The sequence below is a fragment of the Taurulus bubalis genome (assembly GCF_910589615.1).
Source record: "Taurulus bubalis genome assembly, chromosome: 4".
In the NCBI taxonomy this organism is placed as follows: domain Eukaryota; kingdom Metazoa; phylum Chordata; class Actinopteri; order Perciformes; family Cottidae; genus Taurulus; species Taurulus bubalis.
The window spans coordinates 12,180,631-12,205,119 of record NC_136592.1 but is presented as its reverse complement, the minus strand read 5'-3'; the positions used below and the strand labels follow the sequence as shown (position 1 = coordinate 12,205,119).

The window sequence follows — 24,489 nt, the reverse complement described above, 5'->3', positions numbered from 1 at the left end:
GCCTTCAAAGTATACACAGGAAGTCACAGAAAAAATGACCTCCTGTTAGTTCCGAACTGTTGTCTACTTGTAGTTTACAGATCACGTTTGGATTTATTCATATGTGTTTGTGAATATATATTTATGTAGAAATGTGTGTGTAGCTGCATCCTTTGTTCTTTTTATGTCTGCCTGTAAAATACATTACTACTGGTTTTGATGTGTGTTGTATAATTAAGCTTTTGTATTAACAACCACACAAGATATGTTTTAAGATTAAACATGAGACTAATAGTCAACTTTCCAGCGTTAAGTATTACAACTACACATAAAATAAAGATTTTCTACAACACGTGGTGTTTGCTGTCAGATCTAAGAGCCAATCAGCGCTCTGATGTGGCGACAGCTAGGCGTTTCCCATCATGCACTGGGCCACGCAGTCGTTGGAGAGCTACTGTGGCGGCTGACTCTGAAATCGACGGCTGCCTTGATCTTGTGAGAGTATCGTTGACCATGTGTGCATGACATCAGAGCAAGTCGGGATCAAGTCGGACACAAATCTAACCGGCATGCATTGCGCACCGATAGATGCCGATCGATTCTGCGCAGAACTGGCTCATCTCGAACGAGCCTAATATTATGCATTTGCCCTCTACATCCTCTAGTCCAGCGCTCCCAAACCTTTATGCGCCATGGACCGGTTATGTGAAGACAATATTTTCACGGACCTCAGGGAGAAGGGAGACAACGACACCTGACGTGTGTTCGTTATGTCCAGTCTACTCCTAACTAAACCTTTAGTCCAGTCTACTGCTTAACTTATAACGCGCTGCACAAAGGCAGTATGTTGGAAATGGAAGCAGGTTTTCATGCTTTTTTGGCGATCTCAGGATACTCTGCCTTGGTTTTAATCCAGAACACCGACAAAGTTGAAACAGTCTTTTAAGTTTCATTTTTAGAGTAACGTAACAGAGGTTCTGTCTGAGGTAACCACAGACAGATGTATCCGGTCATTTTTCACAATAAAACATCTTTCCGGCCTTGATTTTTTTTAATTTTTCATTCATTCTTTCTGTGCGGCCGGTACGCGGGGACCCACAGACCGGTAACAAGGGACCCACGGCCCGTTACCGGCCAAAATGAGCATACTTATAAGCACACTGTTACAACTCCTTCATAGTGTCATATTGCTTTTTGAAGAATTATGATGATAAGTTTATAGTAGATGCAAGAGTATACTTAGGTACAATATATTATGTTGAACATAATAAATATGGATGGATCACAGCCAACCCAGTTATTTTCAACACAACTCCTGGTCCTTGGTCATGGGGGCCACAGCACTTAAAAGAATAAACTTCATAATTCTCAAAATTCTGACCCTTTGCTTTTTTATTAAAAGCATGTAATTGTACTTTCAATACTTAAGTACGTTTTATATCAGAAAAATATTTGTGATATTTAAGTACAGAAAATATCAGATACTTTAAGACTTTTACTCAAGTAGTATTTTAATAGGTGACTTTTACTGGAGTAATTTTCAAGTAAGGTATCTTTACTTTTACTTAATTGCGGCTTTTGGGTACTTTATACACCACTGCTTGTTGTTGCTATGACCAGCTGCCAACACATGCCAAGTAGTGTTAAAACAGTAAAGTTTCGCCAGGGAAGGAAGCATTGACACGTAGCAGAGTTCAGTGTGCGCGTTTCCTGTTGGCACTTTTCCCTCCGTCGCAGAAAAGTTTAACGTAACGTCAACCTCACTGCAACTGTGCGTCGTCTTGTGAGCTAATTGTTGCGACAGAATGTAACATCAGGTTTTTAATAAGTGTTTGAAAGCATCTGCTGCTCATCGTGTCCCTGTCAGTGAGCAGCACAGGTGATAAATCAGTTCACTCACAAATAGAAACAGCCGACGTCACCTCACGTAAAATACAGAAAACACAAACTATAAAGCAGTGATAAACACTGCGGAGAATTAACGTCCCACTGAAAACTGCGCTTTTGACAACGGTACACTGAACTAGGGTAGCGTTAACTCTGTTAACAAAAGTCAGCAAGCTAACGTTAGCTGGTCAACAGCCGCGGAAGTTAGCGTCCGCTCACAGCTACGGATGTTAGCTCGCACGCGCAATCACGGCGAATCAACGAAAACGGTCAAAACTGCAACAAAGTAGCAGCAGGTTGAGTAAGTTAAATGCGGACGTTCGGGCCCGGAAAACACTAAACAACGACGTGAATGTGACATTGTAACGTGTGCATACCTTGTGGTTTCTGCAAGCTTCGCACCAGTGTGTCCCTGCCATCCAGGCTTGATGAAGTCTCCCAGCTTGCAGGCAGGGATCCGCTCGCTGCAGCTCGGGAGTAACTGTCGGTCACCACGACTCTCCCAAACAGCCACGTGTCAGGATGCTGGAGAGAAGAGGGGTGGGGGGGCGGTAAACAGGAGAGGAGAGACGGGACGTGGATCCTGCCCCACCAAAGATTTCAGGAAGTAACGTTAACGTAACATTTTGCCCCAACAACTCCACATCCAGGAGGAGAGTTTTGTTATATTTTATTATTTTGGTGGGTAAAAAAAAAGAGATGATAAACCCAAAAACGCATTCGTACACACCAGCTGACAATACAGTATGTGATGTTCAAAATTTAGGCACAACTGACGCGCACAGTCAGAAAGGATCCAGGGATTTTAAGGCCAGTCTAGTTGTATTGGAAATGGCAGCATAAGAAAACTGGGTTAATTTTAGGGAATTTAAAAGAAAGTTGTATATCCCAGTCCTATATGTTGTTCCAAATGTGTGTGTGTGATTCCTTTACTCCAGTTAATTCATACTCACTCTTAATGTGTATTAGTAGCTTAGCACTAATTGTGTTAATAATTCCCAACAGGTATCATACTGAACAACAACAGTCTACTCAGACGGTCCCTGAGGACAACATTGACGAGAAGCTGCACCATCATTTGTTCTATTATACCCTGTCTGTCTATACAACACGCTGTACTATGTATACACAAACATGTCCTTTCAGATGAATTAAGTCATATCTCATATTAATTGCCTTGGCCTTTTCCACAGAACACATTTTAACATGGCACAGTAGGAAAATACAGGTGTAACTATTGTCACACTGTCACAGCTTGGTCGAACCAGACGTGCGTGCCCGTCCTGCTTCAAAAGGGGGAAGAGTCGACCACTGAAACCATGATTATCTAGCAGTACAATGGCAAATAAACTCAGAGATAGAGCCTCTTTTCTCTCCGCTGACGAGCAGGAGATGATCATGAACGCATTTGAAGTCCATTTGAAGACCATAATCATGACAAAGTCTAATGCTGCATTTCACACCAAAACCTTTGCTGTATGCACCATAACACCACCACCGCTGCGATGGCTAGACATAAGCATGACAAAATATCAGACAAGTTAAATGCGTAAGTATTGGGGAAATGTATCGGCTAATTTGAAGCGCATCATCACCCCAATCAATCAGATTATATTTCTTTAAATGTGCCTGCTGGCAGTAGGCTTTCAGAATAAGTAGATAAAAGCAAGCCCAAAGAGTATCTAATTGATACAAATTAATAAATACTTATGAGGATATATGTACTGTATTTGAGTATGTATCATGTACTATATATGTGTATATACATGTATGTGTAGATTACCATATAACTAGGAGTTTGAATATGTGTATGGGCGGATCAGTATGTATGTATTATTCATAATCAGAAATTCAATCAATTGAAGCAGTGAAAATAAATTGTGTGTGATTCTCTGTATTCTGATTATGAGTCCACCTTAATCATTTTCTACAATAATTATGGTGTACTAGTAACACTGTCTGGCCTGCAGTGGCTTTCCTGATGTTCTCGCCATCGCCGACACTGTACAGAAATGTACCACTCTCAAAAAAGTGCAAGGCTGCATACAGTCTGTGATCCAGTATATGCATACAGTCTATGAGAGGGTCAATGCTCAGCTGCACTGTGTGGTGTTCAATGTACGGCTCGAGAAGGTCTCGTAAATAAATGATTCCTTGTCGGCAGAATCGATTGCGCTCGTACAGGAAGTCATCAGGATGTGAGAACGGATCTTGGTGATCTGGAAGAACTCTCTCCCTATAAAACTAATATCGCTCCTTCATCAATGAGGAAGGGAGCTGCCTTTTTTGTCCGGTGGGAGTGGCCAGCTTATCCAGTGAATTTCAGTTAGCCTGCGCTGGAGCAGGTTCAAGTTTTTGGATGTATTGCTATGGTGATTTTGCCAAACTTGCTTTGTGGAACCGAAAAGCCTGACCTGTGTAATCTTATCCTGAAAAGTATCCGGCTAACTCAGTTAGCGAGGTACGAAGAACGGGGCCCAGGATTGGATATCATCATTATAAACACACTCTGTTAAGTTCACAGTTGTAATCATCAGCCATAGTAGATGCAGTCAGTGGCAAATAGAGGTTGCAAAACTTGTTTATTTCAATTTATCTAAAAATGCATTCATGTTGAACTTCATCCATGTGGGACAACCCCCCTCCACCACCCCAAATATTGACAATAGCGAGGCATATCATCAATGGTGTCCTCAATGGCCCCAATAGAAGACCCTGCTGTTGTTGAATATGACCTTTGACAGGATTACACAATGTGTGTATATAGGTTGCGTAAGTGAAAGACGGCCGAGAGTGCACTAACTTGGAGGATGTAAACAATTGCGGTAAAAAAGTGAACTTCAGTTCTGGGAATCACTGACATAACCCTTTCTTTTTTCCCTCAAACATTATTTAAGCATCTGTTTCATGTAAACACACAAATAGTTAGATAGACCCTGGGATTAGCCAAGTGTGACGTTAACATGCTTTCATGAAGAGTGTGTTGAGCCAGAAACTCTTATATCGAAGGGGGTTTAAACGTAACAAATTATATTAACTTGCATTCGAACTCTGAAAAATTAACTGTGCACCTTTTAAATATAGAGATTTGTTTCAGTGATGAACTGTATTTCTGCCTTGTTTGATAACAACAACCCAAATACAAAAGACAAATAATAATAATAATGGAAAAATAATATATGTGAAGGTATAGCTTTTACAAATGTGAAGGCATGCTTGTATTTTTACTTCAGTATTTACAATTCATAGTTTTACTCACTAAATTAAAAAAAAAAGTGTTTTACTCCATGACATATATCTGACAGCTGGAGTTGTTAGTTATTTTGCAGATTAAGATGTTACATAAAGAAAGATATGATGAGCTTACAAATCAATGCATTGTCAAAGATTGAACCCCTGGTTTACAACCTTTATAGGTTGTGACCCCATACTTAAAAAACCTACATGGGGCTTCTGGTCATGTTTCACATGTCTATACGTTGTTCGGAGTTCCATCAAAGAGACATTTATCCTCTGAGCAGAACTGAGCGGGGCTGACTGTCAAACCCTTCTGCTGTAAAGTGAGAGGTTTTCTAAAGGGACTCTGATGCTCAGAAACCCTCCCACTTACGTCCACAGGGACCGCCAAAATCAACACAAAAGGAGAGTTCCTTGAAGTAACTTTAAATACCTGATCCAACTTATCTAATGAGTCAAAACAAGCAAAGATCGGAGAAAAGTCCAACAAGTGGATATTGATGTGTGTATTAGAACATTGTTTTGTCTTCCATCCTACCCCATTAATAATCTCACCCAATCATCTTGCTCCCCTTTGAAAGAGACCTGACCCCCAGGTTGGGAGCCACTCAAACAAATCTACCAAACTGGATATAAAGTAGCTGCAACAATAAATAAAATATTTTTACCAGTATTAACAAACTAACAATATCATAAATTACAATATATTAGTGTCATTATTGGCCAAATGAGTACATTTTACATTACTGTTGTACTTTTACTTAGGTCAGATTTTGAATGAATCCAAGACATTTACTTCTAGCACAGTAGTTTTAAGAATGACGTATTAGTAGTTTTACTTCTTCTTTCATCTTTTCTCAAACCGTTTTTCAAACCAAAACAGTTTGAAAATGGTTAATCATTCAAAGTAATTGAGTTTTTGAATATACAGTCTGTCAAGGTCCACAACATGCATTTTGCACCCATGTTTGGGTCCAGAGGGGGTCAGCACCATATCCCCACCTCAGCTCTAGTAAGGTCCAACAGTACGATACATTTCCTTAATTAACGGCCTGACCAGCAGGTGGTGCATGTGACAGGAGTTCACTGCATAAATTATCATGTGACATTTGCCCTGACAGCAGCCAAGAAAACAAATGTAATTATATTACCACAACAATTACATCTGCTTTTTCAACTTGTTTTTCACTTGTAGCTAAACACACAGGTCAGCAGTCTCTCCTGAGTTGAAGTAAGACTACATGACACATTCTAGATCATCTGTAAAAAACCTGTTGGCGTATGTTCTTGAGGCTTGCTGTTTTTAACATTGAAGTTGTCAACTTAAATAGACTTGAGAACTGTGTTTCTGACATGCAAACTTAGCACAGTCAGATGTGAAGATAACAACCAAAAAACATGATTAATATCTGCACTGAGTCATCCTCGTTTGACTTGAGCAATAGGGACCCAAAGCCTTTTATGGGTACATTTGTGTGTTTATGCATATGTTATTTGTGAATAAAGATATTCTCAAACTCAAATGTTATTAAAATAGATTGAGACAACAGATTAGGCTACTATTGTGCTGCGTCGTGTAAATAATTGAAAAAAGTAGCTTGTGTGTGCGTGTGTGTGCGTGTGTGTGCGTGCGTGTGTGTGTGCGTGTGTATGCGTGCGCCTTGTGATTCACCCTTGTCTAATAATACCCGCAGCCTTGTCTGATAGTTGGATAGTTAGAGTCCAGAGAAAATGAGGAATCAGGAATAAGAAGTGAGAAGGCTGGATGTCCCCTTACAGGCATGTCAAGCGACCATTCCATGTCATTGTGAAACACAGTATGGCCACTGAAACCTCTGGTGACTATCAGCCAGGAAGCATAGGCCCATTCTGTGGACAGCCTATCCACAGAACTGAAATATGCAATGTAAATTTCTCGTGTTTTTGTAAATAAGAATCGGACGTCAAACAGAATAAAAGCCCACTTGTGGAACCAACCTTATCCTAATGCAACCAGATGCTTGCTGGATTGCTTGTCAGGCTCACTGATGATGTTGTGCCTGTTGACAGCCCATACAGTGTGGTGTAAAATTGCATTGCGTATTCAAGTGACAATTTCTTCCATCTTCTGGTAATTTAAGGCTCACACTGCAATGAACCTTGCAGAGGTGCCAATATACAATAAATCATCTGACACATGTGCTTCTATTTTTTGAATTAGATTCAATTTGCATTAATTTCTGTACCGGAATTCCGCTGTTTTCATTGTTAGCTTGCCAATGTCCTATGCATATAGGGCAATATCACAGTCACATCAGATAATGTTTACCAAGATCACTTTAGTTCTCAACAGTTTATTGTTCAGTCATTCTAGTGAACAAAACAAACATATAGCATGCACATTTTATTCTTTTAAAAGGTTTGCTTACATGTTTACATGATTTGTAATCATGATGAGTTGGAGTGTATTCTTCTAAAAGCTCTTTGCAATGCATTGTGTTTGAGCAAACATTTCAGTAGCTTTAAAAACATGTATTTAAATTGAACTCTATGTGCATGTTGTCACCCTGCAGCGCCTGCAGATGAAAGGTGGTTTTCTTTTTGTAGAAGCTGGTCTGGACACAAAATGGTACCATGATACTGAAGCGGCATGCTTCGTTTTTCCCAATGAGCTCGTCTCATTTGTTCAGTGAGATCCAATGGAAATGAATGATTGGATCTGAATGCTTGTTATTTTGTATATAGCACAGGGATGCCACATCTGCTGTGACACTTCTCATCACACAATTATCAAAATAGATTCTGTTAGTCCCACCCAAGTGCATGCCTCGTTTCACAATTCTGTAAATTCGGTCATGAAATATATGACGTTCTATCACTTTGCTTTCGTAAATATAATTAATAAATGATAGCAAGTGTCTTCTGTTGAAATAAGTGAAGTAAAGGGGATACATGGGGTGGTGTTTGTTTAGCTGGTGAAGGGAAACAAGTTATTGTAGCCGTTGAATTCAAAGTGTGACAAAACTTCTGTTGAAATATGTTTACATGCAACATGTATCACTTGGAATTGTAAGGCACCCACACTCTTTTACAAAAATATTTTGTAACACTTTCTATGTCTAAAATACATTATACACATATGCACATTGTTATATGCTTTTTCCACTGTATAATTCAAAGGACTCAAATATTCATAATTATTCATCAAGAACAACACATTATAAAACATTGTATAATGACTTATAAGGTCAAGTTTATTAATACTTCATAATGTCTGGTCACTCACTGACATTTTAGATTTAATGATGTTGTTTCTTCTACTTAAAGAAACAATGACTACATTGTAGTGATTTTAAAAGCTCGTAGTGTATTATAATCTGCCTAATCCTCACAAGATATATTTTATTATGTCACTTAAAGCACCCACTTCATACTGTTGTCTAACAGTGGTTGTAAAATATTATAATGCTTAGTAACATAAATGTCAGTGAAGTGGTATGATACTTGCTACCTTACACATCACAATAAAATGTGTAATAATGTGTGATGGTTTTTGTGTCAAAGCATTATGAATATTATTCACCGTCTTTAGACTGAAGATGTCAAGATGTGACCAAATGCACTGAACTCATCGGCACCAGGAGTTCGCACTAGATTCACAGCCTTAAAAACGTGGTTTGTAGGAAATGTTTGTCACCTTCTTGTTTTAATAAGGAAGAAGAAGAAGGAGAAGAAGAAGAAGCTCATGGTACCAACCTAAATTGGTAGAATTAAGGAAGTTTTTAGTTCCCCTGCTAATTCAGAGATATATAGAAAGCCTGCATTTTTCAACCACCTTTGGCAATTTGCTTCCAGTAGTTCAACAACTCCGCCGTGGACATCTTTACTGCTCATCACTGGATGTTGTGCAGACGCGACGGTAAGACGGTTGTTGAGTGAGATTGTGGGCGTTTCCTGACTTTCCTTATACAAACACACTGTAAAGATGGTGTTTTAGTGTAACTTTGTGTATTGTAGGTATAGTGTTGAGTTTTTGTGCTGATAAATCTGAGAAACAGTTTACTTAAAGTATTTACTTATATGTACTACTTATATTTATTTGTTTTAGACATTTTTTTCTTTGTTTGCTTTTGTTTTAATTTGTGTAAGAATTCATGCAAGTCTTAAATTAGTTTAATAAAGTATATTAATAATATACTGCCTAACTCAAACATAGATACAAACACAGATACAAACACAGATAGATAGATATAAACACAGATAGATAGATAGATAGATAGATAGATAGATAGATAGATAGATAGATAGATAGATAGATAGATAGATAGATAGATAGATAGATAGATAGATAGATAGATAGATAGATAGATAGATAGAGCTTCTGCCAATATAAATGTGGGTTCTCAACTGTTTGACTTGACGGGTGGCAATTTAAATCTTTACATTTTTGTCCATAATATGCAAGGCAAAAACATATTGTGTCAACTTGAAATGCACAGACAACAACAAATGTTTATTTCAGTTATATTTTGCTTGGTTGTTAATGTTTAAAAAAAGAAGACTCATACTCCATACTAACTTGAATGCTTCAATGTTTATTTGTTTTTTGCTGTACACAATTAAAGTGAGTAATTATCTATAGCTACGCATCTAATAGGAAGAATAGTACAGCCTACATGTGTTTCTTTCAGACAAAACCTTTCTTTTTTAACTGAATTACTAGAAGAAATGTTGAGCGAAAACGATTACGAAATGTTGATACTGCCACAAGAGTTACAGAGTGTGGACATCAACCTGCAGTCATTCTGGTCAAACTGATGTTCTGCAGAAGAGGAGTGCAACACATCCTGTTGCGACGTAGCCTGTATCCTGTTTTCCACAGTCAGTGGTCATGCGCGTCATTCCCCTCTGTGAGGCTGTGCTGGCACAATCTTGTGACCCTGCGCTGTGAATCTTATGATACTGAGTCGAGGGAGACTCCATCTCTGAGAAAAACTCTGAATGTCAGCAGAAAAATATGTATAACAGCACAATAAATGTATCCAGGACTGTTGGGAAATGACTCTGACTTTGGTCTGTCTTGCAACCAGTTAACACGAAAGACCACAGTAAAGACCTGTCGTTTTTAATCCTTTTGCTTTTGAAGAGTTAAGTAAGCTGTAGCAGTACCAACAGTGCTTCCTTCAGAATATTAGTAGCCTCTTAAAATAAGTGCACACAAAGATAGTGATGAGAACATTGACACCTCCACACAGCAGGCCCACAGTCTTGAGGGGCCACAGTATGTGACTGTGTAGTAAGAGCTGCCAATGTAACTGTTTGCGTGCCTGTGAGGGCTTCGGCCATCAACGATATGCATCTTGAGACTGCATTCAGACGGAAAAACTGTGAAGCGTTCAGTTACACCCTGTGGCGGTACCAAACCAGAAAGCCGCACTCGGTCAGCGCTACTGCAGGATACATGTTTGTAACTTCACAGTGTGTCACACTTCAAAACTAATATAACAACTCTGCCAAATGTGATTCTACTGTATATCTCGTGAGACATGTTGTTTATGAGTGTGGTCCATTCAGTAACTGTTGGTGGACACAACAACATGGACACCTGCTCAGCGTGAAGCAATACATTGCCTTAGCCCTTTTATAGTTTTTCCTGCCATAGTTAGTGCTTTTTGTATTGGCTTGGTATTTTGCATTGGTTAGCTTAGCTTAGCACACATATTGGAACTAGAAGAAACAGCTAGCCTGGCCTCTGTTCAATGTTTGTCGTCCAACACTTTTAAAGCTCACTAACACGTTTTAAATCCTTTGAGGCAGGCCAAGAAATCGCCCACAACATGCTGTTTTTACAATTTTATTATTTTACTAATGATGAACCATTTACATGTTTTTAAGTTAGCTTCATAGGTGCTGGTTGACATATTTTGTGAACTTTAAACTTAACTTTTAACTTAAAAACTTTAAACAGAGCCAGGCTCGCTGTTTCCTGTGTTTGTGCTAAGCTAATTATCTGCTGGCTATAGCTTCATATTTACTGGAGAGAAATTAAAGAGTTATCATCTAGAAGTGTCAAAATGTCAAACTATTCATTTAAGAAGCAATAGCACACCATGAAAACACTCAGTTGCAAGTAAAAGCGCAGCTTTAAAAATGTTACTTACAGTGAGATTTCAAATGAGATAACACATTCTTCCTATCACAAATGCAAATGTTGGATTCATAAGAATCAATTCAGCAAACAGGTTTTGCAGCAAGTTGGTCTGGCATGACATGAACACATTGCTGTTTAATTTACTTGGCTAGAATGCTGACTTTATGATTCTTGCGCTACATTATGCAGTTCCTGATACTTGCTGCAATAGTTGCCGCTGATCAGCAAAAGTTTGTTTTTACTAAATTTGAGTAAATATATGTAAATATTATTAGCACTGTGTAGTAAAATTATCGCAAAAGTAGTACTCAATGTAGAAAAATGGCCATTCCTGATGCATGTAAGCATTGTAGTTTTGAAATAGTAGTCGAGGTCGAGCTCATTTTAAGTGTTTCATATGTATCTAGGTAGTTTATTCTATTGAATTGCAATGCTTTATATTTTTCAAGCTCATCATAAACTTTGTATGTTTCATGTAAAATCTTAGTTTGTATAGAAACCTGTTGAAGACTAAATCTCGATTTAAAAGTCTAAATATTTCCCTCTGGATTGTTGTGGAATGGCAGTTTATCACATGGAAATACCCAAATAAAGTACCCAAACCTTACAGTACTTGAATAAATATAGTAAGGTAGACTCCACCACGGCTTATACAGTCACTGTAAATTCCTAAGCACATGACCAATGGAAACATTTTGGAAAATAATGCACTGCATGTGATCTGTCAGGGATTATGGTATTTTTATGATGTTGTAATCTACTTGCAGAAAGTGAAAGAGACCAGTTAAAGGCATATAGAAACACACCTTGGGATTAACATGAATCACTTACTTTTAACTATTTGTTAGAAATGAAAAACAAGACAGTTTGTGATGATTTGTAATAAAGCCAAATGTGTTATCTGCCTCCTTCTGTTTCCTGTCGTCTCTAATATGTTTTCCACAATAACATCAAATATGTCACAACTATTCAGTTGTTAATTATGTCATATATACCCGAATATGTTTTATACTGACACTAACATTCTTTAACAATGTCTCTTTATCATCTTCTTGTCACCATCCAGTACAACATTTAAAACTTTGATTAAAACCGGTTGCTCTTCCTACAGTACAGAGGAGGACAACAAGGCAACCGACCGTATGGAGGTCTGGATAATCCTGGCCATACGACACGTAAATGGATTCATTTAAAGGCAACCTTCAAGGAACTGAATCTGAAAGACAAGTTCCCAGTTCCTCATTTAATAATATGTCGCTGCGTGTCCTGTATTCTGCATGTACCTCATCTCTCAGGCCACAAGGAAGACAAACAGACGGCAACTAGTTTAGATCTGTGTATAAAACCTGACTTCACAGAAACAAATAAGAGGACAAAACCAGAAATACCATTTTAATAATAGTTATCTCAGATTAAAATGTTAATTTTTAGTCAATGTCTAGCTAAGAGATAACGTTAATACGAAATTACATCTGAACTGAATGCAGAAAATGCAGCAATGATTAAATCAATATTTTATTTTGACCATCTCTTTCGTCAATACCTCTACTGACCCACGCCGGGTAAAGGATGGAGTTTTCTTAACTGAAACATTCTTTTAAGCTGTTTTGAAATGTTTATCGTGTTTCTCAACAAAAGTACTGCACACAAGGATGTTATGGTACTTTTAGAGTGTGTAAAAGTATTTGATGTCGGAACAAACATACAAAAGCAGCTCCTCAGTCCTACTGCCTAACAATCAAACCTAGACTTCTAAACCTGCTGCTGGTGCTGCTTACCTGTATGAGTATTACCTGATATATGTTCATAACATCGTCACTAAAATGAGAACAGGTAATCGACAGTGTGTAGGATAATTCTTTTGTCATTTTCCAGATCTATTTGCACCCAAAGAGCATGCATACATCTGAACAAAAAACTGTTGCCGTAACTCTTTGACTTACCGGATGGCTTTGCTCTTTAAAATAAAGGGCTTCATATCAAATGAACTGTACATCAGCACAGTTTGGATGTACCTGTACTTAACTTCAGTGTTTCAGTTCTATGCAACTTTATGTTTCTCCACCATTTTTAACTCCACTACATACAATACAATGCTACAATAGATCAACAAAAAAAAAAGTTATCCTTTGCCTTTACTGAAAATAGTTGTGATGGAAATAGTGCGTGGCGTGCTGCAGCTCGCTCTATGTATTAATACTCTCGGAAAATGCTACTGTCGGCTATATGTCATCAGTTTTGTTCAGCCAGCTGTGATTAAAATGGGGCCTGTCGAGGTTGCCCACAGTCTGTGTGGTTTTAACAGCTCCTCAAACGGAGACTCTGGCCATTCAGGTCTTCCATCACTCAACAAGGAAAACACAGCCGACAAGAAAACAGAAATATCGAAAGCAACTTTTTTTTACAGTTGTGTCAAACTGCATGTAACGTTGAATGTGCATAAGAGGATTAATGTTGTTGATAGATCTGCACGCAGTACAACTATTGTTAATATTATGTCCAACGATAATAACTATTTTTTGTAGCTTTTGATAAGTCCTTCCTGTGTGATTAATGTACCTGACTATGTTGCATAAAGTATGAAAGCAGTATTTGAAAGACAATTTGACCATGTTTTTAATGTGTAGTTGAGATCTTCGTGCTCATGGGAATAAATACACTGACCTCGGTAAGAAGACAAACATAACCTCAGTATTTTAATCTCAGAGAATGTAATATTTTCAGCGCATTGCCTTATCACAAGGCTGCAGTCTTCCTCTTAAACAGGCAGCGCTAACAATATACAAACAGATTTGTGCTGCACTGTTTCTGTTCTCTTTAACTGTTATCTCTGCATCTTTGAAATGTGCAGAATATATATATATATATATATATATATATATATATATATATATATATAAAATATACAATTAGGTGTTTAATTAATTACACTTGAATCTATAGATTTCTCTCAAATTCACCAAAAATAACCATTAGATAATGCCTCCTTTGCTTATTTAATCAGACCAATTTCAGAAAACTTGTTACATTGCATTTCTTTTGTTCATTATAATTTTTATTTATGGGTCAGACATTATTTTCTGATTTTGGGAGTGATACAAAGTGCCCTCTGTCAAGACCTTTGACTCCAATATGTCAACGAATGATCTTTTTTTTTTTAATTCAATGTCCGTTCTGGAAATGTATTCAGATTAGCACATATTTGATATAATAATGCTCCATTTTCATACTTAAACATACATTTTAGAAAACTTTTAATACAAAAAAAGATTGCCTTAATGCAAGTAATCATCTGGCAAAGTTCAATGGCGGTATTTATTATTTAATTTATTTACCCAATTCACCTGTTTCTCACCTTAAACATGATATAATGCATAACAATGTATTACTGAACAACAAAGTACACATTTTCTTAGTAGCAGTGGAACTCATTTCCCCCCCAGGAGTTGTTGCAGTATTTCCTCTGTCATAATGATTATCTCCATTTACATCCAGTGTGGTTACAACACAGATACTATACCTTCATCTTATCTTCCAGCTGTGTGTGTGTGTGTGTGTGTGTGTGTGTGTGTGTGTGTGTGTGTGTGTGTGTGTGTGTGTGTGTGTGTGTGTGTGTGTGTGTGTCGACATTCCTCAACAAATTCCTGTTTACATCACTAAACAACATGTTTTAGTCATTTTGCGACACTGTACACTTTCAGTCGGTCAGTTTCAGGTCTGCAGTGTCACAACTAAAAATAATATCTATTGTCACTGTCTTTGTTGTGCATGTGAGCTGTAAATTCTAGCATATCTTTCAAATAAATATTTTTTTTTATAATAAGATTATCTAGAATCATCTTAATGCTTGATGGTGCTTCTATTGGCACTGTTTGTAAGTAAGTTGAAGTTTTTGCAAATCAGAGACAATGGTCAATAAAACTTATATGTATTGATTCTACTTTAATGTACAGTGTATCATATAGTAGTAAATGGTATATATTAGTGAACATGTTTGAATAGTCTTGAATTTGGTAACACTTTGCTTGAAACTTCCCAATTTAACATTTATGAGCCAGTAATGTAATTGTTCACAATGTACAGTATTTGTCAAAATATATGATAACTTCCGCCAATGAAGACATATTTATATTATTACATATATTATCATTATCTGCATCAGCAAAAATATAAATAAACACTTACAAATGTCCTTGTATCTGCAAAGAAGTATACTATAGTGTGCAATAAACCGTTATTAAAGTATGATTCTACTGCTGTTGAGACCAAAGTGTGCCGTAATTCAAATGAAATTAATTAAAGTCAAGTAAACTGAAAACGTTGAGAGACTCACTGTCAGGATAAATTGACAGTGAGGAAAACACTTGATGACGATTGGCTGCTAAGGGAGGGGACAGCATGTAGACCCTGATAAATGTGAAGTTTCATGGTCTCCCCTGACAAATCATCAATGGCCAGGAACCTTCAGCAGACACACACTATTGCTCCCACCCACACACATTTTGCAGAAGTCAAAAGTTCCTTTTTTCAATTTACAGTCAAACAGCGGGCCTTGTTGATTTCATTTTATTTGACACAGCTGAAGGCCTTCGAGAGTATCTCAGGTTATAAGTGTATGCTGTACAATCAGAGAGAGGGAGAGACATTTTTAGGTTTTTCGTTGAGTGAGAGGAAATTTTGAAACATTGTGCAATGGTGCCGCAAAAGTTTTGAAAGGTTGTGAGAGCTTTTTATCCTGCAAAGCATCTGAGACTCTGTCCGTTGGAGAAGAGGTCTCCATGTTGCATCCATACAGAATGGAGAGCTACCTCATCCCGCCTGTAAGTATCTTTTTTTTTTAAATCATTATCTAAACTCTGAGGAGATTTTAAAGCTCAGAGGAGTTCCATGAGGAGTTTTCTTTTTAGTGCAACTTTAAACAGAAACACATTTAATAGTTAAGAGGATGGACAACATGTGTTATTTCAAATTAATGACTTAATGTGAGTCTACTTGAATATGAAACAGCACACAAACTGTAAGAGTCTTTTATACTACGGGCGACATGAAAATGAAACTCAAAACTTCTTGTGAGTTTCAGAACAGTAGTAGCAAGAAAAAAAAGTCATAATGATAACACAGCTATTACTAATGCTTCATCTGACTTACAAATTAAAACATATTTAGATACAAAATGAGCGTTTTATAAAAAACAAATGGTGTGTATTTATTATTTAATGTGTGTTATCTGCATCAACATCTAGTTAAAGATTTTACTTTCATGAGTTCTTGTGTCTGAAAATGTTTTTATTTGCTCTCACAGCACTCAGAAGAAATGTACGATCCTGAGATCTACAGACATCACATTACAGAATATTATAATCCATATGTCCTCGATGCAGGTGAGTTTTACTCCATGTGTTTTTTGTCTCATACGAACACAGTTTCAATTGAACCCGCCACTTGTTCTATAAAATACTGTGAGTGATGTTTAAATTAAAAACATGTTAAAATGCAAATGAATGATGATGGTGGTAGGGGGGAATAAAATGACATGAATCTTGTTTACATTTTTAATTAAAGGAAAATACTTTAATTTTCGTCTGCTAATCTTCAAACTAATCACCATAACTTGATGTGGTAACACTGTCTTTGTCTGGTGCACTGTACGTAAAACGCCTGCAGTGTGCAGCTGGAGCGCACCACATCAGGGTGTATGGAACACAGGAAACAGATGCCATTTCTTTCGGCCGCTACAATTTACAGACATAGAACAAACTTTCGCCCCATGGGGTTTTGTTGATCCAAGAGAGGTGCTTTACTTTCTCTTGTAATCAACAGTTTTGCATATTGTACCAAAACAATCTAAATTGGGGGGACGGGGAACTTTTTCTGACCTTATAGCAAAATAAGCCCCAACTGAAAAAGGGCCTGTTGTCATTGTGATAAATATACATCATATCTATATCTCAAATATTTAGAAAATAAGAATAAGAACACTATACAAAAGAGTAATCCGACAGTGTGACAGTAGATGTATGTTATGGCTTTATTATCTTGCTTGATTCAGTATTATAGTGGTAGTAGTTGCAATAGTTTGCATGTAAATAAATACTGTCTCTCCTCTATTTCAATAGTTACACTTCAACTACTTAAAAGCTTTAATTCACTTTGAATACATTCTAAAAAAAAAAAGAAAAATAGTGCAAATTTCAACGGCTGTGGCAATAAACAGGAAAGAGCTTCATGCTGAATTCTCTATTATTCTCCTCATTTCATTTGGTGTATTTGCAAACTCAAGCACAATGAGTAAGTAGGTCGTCATCAAGTCTAATTACTTTAGACTTCGTGGTTTTAGATATCTAATGACAAAGATTGATTTTCATAGACATACAGTATGGCTTCTTTCATGAGTCATCTCAAACTGCTCAAACATGTATTTCCGCTTCACTTTAAAGACATGTTTAGGACTTTCATATCAAGCCGTGTCTTCCAGTTAACCACTCGGTTCATTTCGGTCTTGTTTCGGATTTATTCAGTCCTTTGTTGAAACAAAAGAAAACAAGATGCTGTGGTCATTATGCTGTTTCTCTATCTCTCTCTTCAGATCACTGGGACTACCACCCTCACCCTCACCCTCACGTACACCCTGTGGAGTTTGAGAACCTCCAAGAGGCTAACTTCACAGAGCTTCAGAGTGTGCAGACTCTGCCCGCGTCCAGCCTGTTACGACACGACATCATTCGGTACGACACAGAAAGCCTGCTGGATCCAAATCTTGGGGCACATCCTCACGTGTTACAGCAACCAGTAAGTCCTTGTGTCACCAACAAAACCGTATATTAAAGAAATGAGCAGTCCATTAGCACATATGGTGCATGTTGCACACAATAAATATGAATTTAAATCTTATTAGAATTAAGAAAAATTGCTTTTTTGTTATGTGCCGTGCAGAGGCTGTAATCACTCATTGTTTGAAGTGATGAGAGTAATAATGACAAAGGCTTTCTGTAATACTCATACCACTAACATATAATTCCAAGGATCAGACAACTGTTGATTGATGGAAATGGCTTTATGAGGCTTTATGTCTTACACACACACACACAACTCTAAATCTTCAAATATCCTTCTAGCTCACTGCAGCTGTCTTCAAACTCAACATAATTCACAGTTGGGTTTAAAATCAAAGAGAACATTCAGGGAGCTGGAGGCCTTTAAGAGTCCTGTGACAAAAACCAGGATGTGAATTACAAGAAAAACTAAAAACCTTTTGTTTCTTCAGTTTAAAAATAATAATTTATTCTAAGTCTGAATGCTTAGTAAAGCTCACTCAGTATCACAACTACACACTCCACCCCTCCAGTTGTGAACTAGTGGACCAGAACAGAGATAGCAGCATAAAGGCGCAGTATCACTTACCAAGTCAACATTTTTAAAGTGTAAACCTCTTCACTTCCAGAGGTGAAAACGTTTTTTGAATGTATATATATGGCACAATTCAAACACTTAAGGTCATTTGAAGGTGCGTTGCATGTTTAAAAGAAAATAAATATAGACTTCGAAAGAGTGAATCTAAAAGAAAATTGAAACTTAAGTATGTACAAAATGTACAGGTTTATTATATTTGTTGTTCTATCAATTATTTTAAATTCTAGTCAAAATGACATGTGACATGCCAAATACATCTGGCTGAACGCACCGACAATTTTTCCACTTGAGGTCACTGTGAAGCCAAAGGTGGCACACATTTAAATATTTCCCACTGTTTGATGTCGTGCAGTAACGTGCTGAAACAAGCAGATACAGTGCTGTGAAGTAGTGAAAAATAAATATAAAAAGTAATCTTGGATGGATGATAAGATTGGATGCATAGGATTGTAATAATGAATAATGCATACTATATTTATAACATGTGAAAGGTATTCACAATCAAATAGGATAGTAAAAACACTGGAATAATTTAGATTCCAGTTGTCAGTATTTCTTAAGCATGGGGCAGATGTATAGCATACATACACACACAAACACCTATCTATTCAAACACAAAACATGTTTGTTTCAGCTACACAATGTGTGTTTTTTGCTGTTTGTATCCATTACAAATACGACTCAAAGCATGTGTGCTTTTAGGTCACATTGTGGTCATGCAGAGAGATTCCAACTCACTTAAAGTGTCAGACATGGTTGTTTTAAAGAGGTTTTGGGAGAATCGAAATAAAAATATATTTCTACTATGACGTTCTAGGTACCCCTCCAACGTTAGTTTGGGATGTGGCCGTGTCAGTTTCCTGTCGTTACATGCTTCTTTTTTTTGCCCTATTGTGCAACTAAACAAATATAGATAACATAACATTCTCATGCAGTTTGAAAAACGGTATTTCTTCTAAAACCTGAAGGCAACATGAAGCAAATTGGAATATGATCAATAAGTTAACCAATACGTTGTTGATTTAAGACTAATTAACTGTGACTCCTGGGTTGTAGGTGGCGTTCTTCCCTCGGGCAGTGTATCCACCACATGTGTCCCAGCGCAGCTCTGATGATGAGGAGCACGGCGCACAAACTCCCACACTGGAGGTGTCTGATGAGGAGTGTCTGAGAGATCGAGTCCCTTTTGCCACACCAGGAGAACTGGGTTAGTAGATAGATTTACAGGCTACTTCATGTGTGCAGTTGGGGAGCACTACAGCTCTCTACTGAGCAGTTAACGCGGGTACTTTAAGATGAACCATGTGAAGATTCTCAATCATCCAGGTCATGATATATCTAGAAGTGTTAAGTCACTTGACTTGCTTTAGATCAGGGGTGACAAACATACAACATAGGGTCCAATCCAGCTCACTGGATGACTTTGCAAAGTGTGAAAATTGCTGATATGATATTATAGATCTTGCATGCTTAACCAAGACTACGTGACACAACAGAGTGTCAGAGTTTGGACAAGTTGCTATTTATTTCAGGACAACGGAGAGCATAGAAGATTAATTAATTGTAGTCAGATAGGTTATTATGCAATGGTTTGGCTCATACTAAAATGACTTTGAGACTCCTGCTTCAGATTCTTCAGTCTCAAGAATCTAAATCAGTGTTGCAGCCGGCCAGTGTTGTGTGCCAGTGTTGTGTTCCTCGCATTGTGATGGTGGAGGTCTGGCATTGACTCATGTCAGCTCTGTATTCTGCTGACAATTTAAGATGCACTTTTAGGGTGAGCTACTTGTTGCACAACGCTTTTACACTGCTGGCCATGCATCTTTAACGGAAGTGGGCTCACAAAAACAGACTGGTTGTTTGTCTGTTATGCACTTGAATGTTCTTGATCTCCAAAGCTGGATTTTTATCATGGATTGTGGAAACAATCCAACAGGTGTACTAACTAGGAGAGGGGCAGCCCCTTGTCAGATTTTAAAAAGTGATCTTTTGGTCCAATCCCTTCTGCAGAAATGTGCACATTATCATAAAGTACTGATGTCTCATATGTTGCTGTTCTGGGAAATGAGGCTGTGTCTGTATCAGCTCCAGTTTGAATATAAATATGCGCACAATAAATGCGATTCCGGTCGCCTGACAAACACCCGGATGTGTTCACCAACAAGAGCAGTACAAAGTACTGGTTTATATTCAACATGTTTTAGTTGTTTAGTAGACCTGAGAGTAATCAACTGTGCACGTCCTTGAGCACAGCTGTTGTGTTCAATGTTTCTGTCTGACATGAACACGAGCATGAAGCAGGAGGAGTTCAGTGAGCATCCAGTGTGCAGTCCAGTCGGTTTAACACTGAAAAATTAGTTTCCTTTTAGTTTTTGGAGGCACTTGATGACTGCTCATTACAAATATTGGGGGGGGAACAGTTTCCATTTGTCACAAATTGGAGGGGATGTGCCCCTCTCAAATTACATGCTTGTTCTCCACTTCCTCTTTTGGCCAGTTTAGGACCAGCTGAGCGCTAGTCGTGTCTGGCAGTATCTGCACTGCCTGTAGCTGAAGGGTTTTGGGAATTAGGTTTGTTTTTATTCAAGTACATTTGTGAGCACTTCGGCGACAGTGATAGTATGTCATCAGCTTCAGTGTTACTTATTGGACCTCGGCCACATCAAGGCAGGCCTTTGCATTGTGTGATGCAATGCTATTTTTAATCTAATCATGGCCTCACAGAGTCCCTGTACATTTGGCATGTGCAGTGAGGAATAACGAACAGACAAATAGATAAATAAACATGGTTCTCAGAGTGTAGAGACCATCTGTCGACCACAAATATATGGAACAAGTAGCATGGGAAGTTTCCATACTCAGAGAACAGTTTGACTGTAAAGTAACTTTACTGATAACTGGAATCCGACTTTGTCATTAGCCTGTTTACAAACTGGCAACAGGATTGTATATAAGGAGGACAGTTAGTTAGTCGTTAGTTATTATTTCTTACTAAAAATGTTAGATACATTCAATGCAAGAAATCTGTAAGCACCAATATTAAAATAATACAATTTTATACACATTTTTATATTAAGTTAATATCTAACCTATTTTTAAAAAAAAAACAGTTAATATGTCATCAACTAGGTTTTTCACGCAGCACCATGACAATGTGGAAAACACAGTGACTCACAGAGGATTACATCTGTCAGTATTTTTTAAAATTGTGTGTACCGGTAGTCATTACTGTCTTGTAAAGTTACTTTGTATTAAAGATTAAGAAATAGGACCTAGAAAAAAAATATTGTCTGTCTGCTCTGCTGCTTCTTTTTTATGTTATTCCTTATTGGCCCAATGTCTGAGTTATCTTATTTCATTAATATAACAGATGTTGTTGACAGGTTAAAACTAGCAAAAACAATCGACTCACCCCACTATGGTGTCATTATGCCACAGCAAAAAAATAGGGCTTCACGTCACATGTTTTGTTTGTTTTCTTCAGTATATACCAGTTAGTAACGGTTCAACACTGATGTTTCCAACAGGCAATAAAAAGAAGATCCGATTGTACCAGTTCCTGTTGGACCTTTTAAGGAACGGCGCTATGAAAGACAGTATCTGGTGGGTGGACAGAGACAAAGGGACATTCCAGTTTTCCTCCAAACACAAGGAGGCTCTCGCACACCGCTGGGGAATCCAGAAGGGAAACCGCAAAAAAATGACCTATCAGAAGATGGCTCGTGCCTTACGCAACTATGGCAAAACTGGAGAGGTGAAAAAAATAAAGAAGAAGCTGACGTACCAGTTCAGTGATGAGGTGCTGGGGAAGAGTCATCTGGAGAGAAAATACATGTAGGCAGGAGGGATCCTGAAATGTCAAAATGTACACATTAAAAGTGTTAGATGCTTAGATGCTTAATCAAACTTGTCGTTCTGGAAATTGAATTGTTTGAATATCTGTGCATATTCTTTTTTGGAAACTTCTGTTTATACATTATACATATACAATGTTACGGGACAAATATTTTGTTTGACAACTAGTGAGAGTTGAAATATCCCAGTAGGCCCGGGCCTTCTTTTTTATGTGTTTGACTCTTTGTGTGTTGAAAAGGCTTAAGTTCTCTTGTGGGTAATACTGTGTGTACTATTCCATGTATATATAATTGCGAATTCATATTTAAAACAAGACACAAATAAGTCATTAATGGGACAGACTAATAGAACCAATAGAACAATTATAAGACCATGGTATGCTTATATGACAAAAGCCTTGTACATGTACTTGTAAACTTTGTATCTTCTAATGAGGAAGTGCTTGTAAAAAAATAAATTCTTCATAAACACATGTGTATGCTGGTTTTATGTGATAACATCTCACATCAGAGGTTAAACACGAAGAAGGAGAAGAAGAAGAGCTCTCACGTTTCACTACAGCTCTAGAGATCACTGTAATGCAATGCATACGTATGTCCAGTTGTTTTCCCCTGCATTGAATGTTCTAGTTTTACTTGAATGCCTCGCAATAATATATTGTCTATGTTTTTGTGTAGTTATCATAGTTTCATTCACCATTTTTCTAATCAAAGCAGTTTTTTAGCAAACTGTCTAAAGTGTAGTGTTTAGACTCTAAACACTACAGCGATGCTTATGAAATGTTTATCATAGTCACAACATCACACCTCCTTTTGAACAGAAAAATAGGAACTTAACTATATTTATTCACCACATTTATAAACTACATTTGCAGATTAGATTTAGTTCAATAAAGAATAATATTACAGCTCTAAAAACATCAAAGAAAACTAAATAATATATAACACAAGACAAAAACACTGAAATACATTTGTATTTCAGTAATTTGCTCAAATGTAATGTTCAGTGTGTAAATATAAAAGTATTCCAGCACCTCGTGTCCCAAGGGCCAATAGCTCCCCTCAATGGTTGAGTTGTAATTGATGCCCATAATTAATAGGTGAAGATGAAAAGATATATAATATAATAGAAAACAATACAATGCAATGCAATATAATTTAACCAGTAGTGGATAATCAGTCTTATTATAGCAGGATCAGATGAGTTCTGAGTGAGAAAACTAAGTCAGAAAAGAAAAACACATGAACAGAAGTAATGGTCTCCATGAATAACCAACTTAAGCAGCAGATGTGGCTCTCAGTTCAAATTCTGAAATACAGCACTGATCTTTTCTGTGGTCAACTTAAACCACATCTCACAATTGAATGACAGGTCCAGCTGTCATCTGCAGGGTTCAGTTGCAACACAGTTTTTCAGATTAAAATCTCAAAACAAAAAAAAAGAAACATATATGTTTTAAATTGAGTCTGTAACACTAAAAGGTATGTGATCCTCTTCTTCCCCATGTCTCATTTATGGTCATTTAAGTGTTTATATTATATTTATATATCTATGTTTATAGTAGATCTATATACTATCGGTATACTGTATACAGTATCGTATTGTTTAATACAATATAGCATACTATTGTCAAACACTATATCAAGTATATATTTTATAGTATGTTATAGTAAAGTATAGTATACTACATGACAATACAGTAAAGCATAATATAAGATAGTACAGTACAGTACAAGTAAATGAAACAAAAACTATTATGAATAGAACAGGAAAGCATATGAAATTAATTATCAGCAATACTTTTTCTAGCTGTGTTGATTTTCTTGTATTTCGTGTTCCTTGCAGCTTAATATTCTTCAAATTGACAAAACAAGTCACACTTGTTCCTGAGATTGTCTGGGAAATGATATAATGCTTGTGTGGAAAGGGCAGTCTACAGGTGCTCAACAAAGACACAAATTAATGCAAATAAACAAACCAAAATGAACCTC

General features: G+C 37.2%; 1 protein-coding gene across 1 annotated transcript; it reads left to right on the top strand.

Annotated features, from left to right (window-relative positions):
* Positions 1-16,543: 16,543 nt before the first annotated feature.
* spi1b (Spi-1 proto-oncogene b) lies at positions 16,544-22,959 on the top strand. The gene is made up of 4 exons (XM_079217138.1): positions 16,544-16,614; positions 17,820-18,022; positions 19,700-19,850; positions 22,171-22,959. The coding sequence occupies exons 1-4, from the start codon at positions 16,548-16,550 to the stop codon at positions 22,479-22,481; spliced, it is 732 nt and encodes a 243-aa protein (XP_079073264.1). The 5' UTR covers positions 16,544-16,547; the 3' UTR covers positions 22,482-22,959.
* The last annotated feature ends 1,530 nt before the right edge of the window (positions 22,960-24,489 follow it).

Coding starts and splice junctions, on each gene's coding strand:
- spi1b (XM_079217138.1), top strand. CDS start 16,548: ATGTACGATCCTGAGATCTACAGACATCACATTACAGAATATTATAAT. Junction 16,615..17,819: donor TCCATATGTCCTCGATGCAG/GTGAGTTTTACT, acceptor CTCTCTCTTCAG/ATCACTGGGACTACCACCCT. Junction 19,851..22,170: donor TGCCACACCAGGAGAACTGG/GTTAGTAGATAG, acceptor TGTTTCCAACAG/GCAATAAAAAGAAGATCCGA.